Genomic DNA, 4,984 nt, shown 5'->3' on the forward strand with positions numbered 1-4,984 from the left:
CGAGCCCGCCACCTTCAAGCAAATAAACCCCGAGCGCCGAGCCCGCCAAGGCTGCGGGAGAGCAAGGCAGGTGCGGCCGCGGTGCGGGCTCACTTACTCGATGAAGAAGCTGGCGCCCTCCTCCGTGAAGCCCTCCTCCCAGCCGCGCGGCAAGTCTGCGGGAAAGCGAGAAAAGTTGGTCAAACTCGCGCAGTTGTGGCGCCCCCCGCACCCCCCACCGACCCAACGCCTACCTGAGCGGATCATGTGACCCGAGTTGACCGGTTCGCCCGTACGCGGGTGCAGCCAGGTCGTGCAGCGGAGCTGGTCACTGCGGGAGAGGTGCACCTGTTAGCGCCGCCGCCCCACACGCCCGCCCGCGGCCCCAGCCCCGGCGCAAGACCCCACCCGGGTGTCGCCGCCCCTCACGCACTTGATGAAGAAGACGCGGCCGTCCCGACAGACGCCGTAGGACCAGTGCTCAGGTAGGGTGTCCCGCCCGACCGCAGCCGCCATGTTCGCCCAGCGCCTGAGCCCCGGGCAGGGGGAGGGGGAGATGGGTGAAGGGGCGGGGTAAGGGGCGGGGCGAGGAGATAGGGGTGCAAGATGTTGGACAGAGTGGGAGGGACAAGAAACGGGGAGCTGGAGTAACAGGAGTTGGAACTAGGAGTTGGATAGGGATAGGGAGGGGAGGACAAGATCTGAGGAGGGATAGGGAGAAGCGTGCATTGGAAGAAAAGAGGGGGAGAGGAAAGGAAGGAGTGGGTAGGGGCTGAGACACGCGGGACTTGGACCGACCCTACTGGGTTCCCCTGTGGTGGGTGCAGCGTGGGCTCCCAGCCTTAGTGACTCGCGGTTCGAAGTCACAGCCGGTGCCTCCAAAGTTCACTGGTGGAAGGCCGGCCGGAGCGGGGCACAGGGCCCCGCAGCCTTTGTCCCCAAGACTCGCGGGCGGTGAAATAGTCTACTAGCTCCCCCCACCCCACCCCCGGCACACACCCTTGCTCCAGGAAAACCAGCCGACCTGCACACCATAGCTTCTCCTCCCCCCACCCCGGAAGTGTGCTTCTTTCTTAGACTGGGAACACCGAACAGGTTTCTGCTGGATTCCGGAGCAGCCTCCATGTCTTCTGTAAAATAGGAGAAAAGCTTGCCTGTGATTCCAGGCCTGGGAAGACTGAAGCAGAAGGATTGCTGCGAGTTGGAAGACAGAACTGCTTGAGAGTTTCAGGACAGAGCAGGTTACTATGAGACTCTGTCTCAAAAAACAAAAGGTAGGGGCTGGAGAGATGGATCAGCAGTTAAGAGCTGACTGCCCTTCCAGAGGTCCTGAGTTCAATTCCCAGCAACCACTTGGTGGCTCACAACCATCTGTAATAGAATCCGATGCCCTCTCCTAGTGTGTCTGAAGAGAGCAACAGTGTACTCAACATACATTAAATAAGTCTTTAAGTTTTTTTGTTTTCTGTTTTAAATGCCCCACACACGTGAAGCTGTAGAGATCACAGGCTTCTGCCTTCAGTTCAGTTCTAACAATTGAACGAAAAAGAGACGCTGTATCTGGATTTCCTTGCTCTCATTTTGGAAGAGCTGTCTGTTTGTTTTTCAGGACAGGGTTTCTCTGTGTAGCCCTGGCTGTCCTGGAACTCACTAGGTGGACCATACTGGCCTCGAACTCAGAAATCTGCCTGCCTTTGCCTCCCAGGTACTGGGATTAAAGGCGTGCGCCACCACTGCCGGGCTTGGAAGAGCTGTCAACCCGCGCTCTTTACCTGTCCTAGTCTTGGGGAGCTCTCCTACACTCCCAGGGTAAAGGAGGCCCCTAACTCACTCATTTACTCCCAGTTAACATTTGTGTGTTTACTTTCTTGTGTCAGTTGGACAAGAGAAGGGACCTTGGTCTGCCCCAAACTCAGGACCCGGGCACCTGAACAGTTCTGCCTCATCCTTTCAGCAGCTCCTCAGAGGAAGAATGCAAAACACTCAGACGCCCTGTCAAGCAGCAAGTGGGTGGAGCCGGAGCCAGAGCCGGAGCCAGAGCTGGAAGCAAAGTGCTGGGCAAGGGTCAGGCCAGCCTTGCAGAAACACAAGCTGCAGGTCTGAGGAGGCTCACCTGAGGGTGCAACTGTCACACTGAGCACTAGAATGAGAGATCAGGAGTAGGATGGACCCTGAAGGGGGTGCAGCTAGAGCTCTCCCAGTGTTTCTCAACCTGTGGGTCGACCCCTTGGGTATCATAGCAGATATTGTATATATCGGATATCTATTTGCATTACGATTCATAACAGTAGCAATGAAATAATATTGTCGTTGAGGTCACCACAACATGACCACTAACAGGAATACAGGTGATCAGGGCGGTGGTGGTGCATGCCTTTAATCCCAGCACTTGGGAGGCAGAGGCAGGCAGATTTCTGAGTTCGAGGCCAGCCTGGTCTACAGAGTGAGTTGCTGCCAAACTGCCTTCAAGGAATGTCTTAGGGTTTTAAAGATTTTATTTTTATTTATTTTATGTGTATGCATACACTGTAGCTGTACAGATGGCCATGTGTGTGGCTGCTGTTGATCTCAGGACCTCTGCCGGCCCCACTCGCTCCGGCCAGCTCACTTGGGCCCCACTGGCTCCAGTCTCGCTTGCTCCGGTGTAACTTACCGCAGCTGTCTTCAGACGCTAATTACGAGTGGTTGTGAGCCACCATGTGGTTGCTGGGATCCGAACTCAGGACCTTCCGCTGAGCCATCTCGCCAGCCCGTCTTAGGGTTTTATTACTGTGAACAGACACCATGACCAAGGCAACTTTTTTTTTTTTTTTTTTTTTTGGTTTTTCAAGACAGGGTTTCTCTGTGTAGCCCTGGCTGTCCTGGAACTCACTCTGTAGACCAAGCTGGCCTCGAACTCAGAAATCCGCCTGCCTCTGGCTCCCAAGTGCTGGGGTTAAAGGCGTGTGCCACCACCGCCCGGCATGTTTTTTAATCTTAAAAGAATTATTAGGCTGGCAAGATGGCTCAGTGGGTAAGAGCACTGACTGCTCTTCCAGAGGTCCTGAGTTCAAATCCCAGCAACTACATGGTGGCTCACAACCATCTGTAAAGAGATCTGATGCCCTCTTCTGGTGTCTGAAGACAGCTACAGTGTACTTATATATATATAAAGTAAATGAATAAATCAAAAAAAAAGTTTTATTTTAAAAAAATAATAACAATGGCCAGGTCATAGTGGTGCCCACCTTTATTCCCTCAGGAGGCAGAGGCAGGTGGATCTCTGAGTTTGAGGCCAACCTGGTCTACAAAGTAGTTTCCAGGACAGCAAAGGTTACATAGTATGATTTCTTTTAAAAATGTATTTATTTAGTTCATTTGTGAGTATACTGTGCTGGGAATTGAACTCAGGACCTCTGGGAGAGCAGTCAGTGCTCTTAACCCCTGAGCCATCTCTCCAGCCCTCCCCCACTCCCACCTTCTTTTCAAGGTTACATAGTTTACTATCTTGGAAAAAAAAGAAGAAAATTACAGCAATGAAGGGTTGGGGAGGTCACTCAGTGGTAGAGCACTTGCCTGACTAAAGCAGGAGAATGGAATTCAAGGCCAGCCTGGGCTACATACCAAGACCTAGTCTCAAAAGTAGAACAAAAGCAATGATAAAACATAGTTGTATAAATCACAGTTATGATGGTAAAAGTCACAGGACTTTGCAGAGAAATGATGCATGACAACTTCATATTTAAATGTATAAATAAAAAAGCAATGGTAAAATCTGTACATAATCTCTTATGAAAGAATTTTTCTTCCTCCTCCTCTTCCTCTTCCCACAAGGACCATGGATTCTAGGATACAAACTCATATCCTTGGAAAGAGTAGGGAGTGCTCTTAATCAGTGAGCCACTGCTCCAGTGTTAGAATCTCTTGCAATTACTAGTAACATAACCCAGAAAATTGTTGGTAAAAATGTTTGTGCTAGCTCTACGTATGAGATAGTAGCTGCTCACATATGAGTTACATCTGACATACACTCTGAGGTGAAATGCCCTATGGGAAATATACACCAGGCCCAGTGGCTGTTCCATATCCGTAACCCAAGCATTTGAAAAGCTGGTCGTGGTGGCACACGCCTTTAATCCCAGCACTTGGGAGGCAGAGGCAGGCGGATTTCTGAGTTCGAGGCCAGCCTGGTCTCCAGAGTGAATTCCAGGACAGCCAGGGCTACACAGAGAAAGAAACCCTGTCTCGAAAAACCAAAAAAATAAAAAAATAAAAAAAATAAAAAAGGAAAGTGGATCTCGAGCTGGCAAGATGGCTCAGTGGGTAAGAGCACTAACTGCTCTTCCAGAGGTCCTGAGTTCAAATCCCAGCAACCACATAGTGGCTCACAACCACCCGTAATGAGATTTGATGTCCTCTTCTGGTGCGTCTGAAGACAGCTACAGTGAATTATGTTGGAGCAAGAAGGACCTAAGCGAGTGGGCCAACAGAAGTCCTGAGTTCAATTCCCAGCAGCCACACGGCCATCTGTACAGATACAGTGTACTCATACACATAAAATAAATCTTAAAAAAAAAAAGAGAGAAAGAAAAGTAAATCTCAGGAGATGAACAGTTCAAAACCACTCTACACAGGGAACTTTTTTTTTTTTTTTTTTGGTTTTTTGAGACAAGGTTTCTCTGTGTAGCCCTGGCTGTCCTGGAACTCACTCTGGAGACCAGGCTGGCCTCGAACTCAGAAATCTGCCTGCCTCTGCCTCCCAAGTGCTGGTGGTACACAGGGAGCTTAAAGCCACTCTGGACTATATAGACCTATTTCAAACTATACCCCCTAAAAATGTGGGAACTAGGGAGATATCTCAGTGACAGAAGATTTATGTTGCTTGCACGTGTGATTCCCTGATCCAATTCGATGAAAGAGACAGACACATAGAAAAGAGCCTTTGCAGATCATGTCTTTGTATAGCTATAAACTTTACAGCCCCTTAGAATTATCTGAATGCCTTAGGGGGAAGAAACCCCCAAAC

The 4,984-nt window shown here is 50.2% G+C and overlaps 1 protein-coding gene across 8 annotated transcripts in view; it reads right to left on the reverse strand.

Moving 5' to 3' along the window:
* Positions 1 to 942, reverse strand: part of Plekha7 (pleckstrin homology domain containing A7) — a 186,096-nt gene extending 185,154 nt beyond the window's left edge. For 4 of the 8 annotated variants that reach the window (XM_031388001.1, XM_031388004.1, XM_031388002.1 and 1 more), the window contains exons 1-3: positions 413 to 941; positions 234 to 310; positions 98 to 155 (exon numbers count right to left, since the gene is read on the reverse strand). In XM_031388001.1, coding sequence (XP_031243861.1) covers positions 98 to 155; positions 234 to 310; positions 413 to 495 — 218 coding nt within the window. In that variant the 5' untranslated portion in view covers positions 496 to 941. Of the gene's footprint in view, positions 1 to 97; positions 156 to 233; positions 311 to 412 lie in introns of all 8 variants that reach the window. The other 4 variants (XM_031388000.1, XM_031387999.1, XM_031388007.1 and 1 more) reach the window with 3 other exon arrangements.
* Positions 943 to 4,984: the final 4,042 nt, after the last annotated feature.

Source organism: Mastomys coucha, unplaced genomic scaffold, assembly GCF_008632895.1.
Source record: "Mastomys coucha isolate ucsf_1 unplaced genomic scaffold, UCSF_Mcou_1 pScaffold21, whole genome shotgun sequence".
Lineage (NCBI taxonomy): Eukaryota > Metazoa > Chordata > Mammalia > Rodentia > Muridae > Mastomys > Mastomys coucha.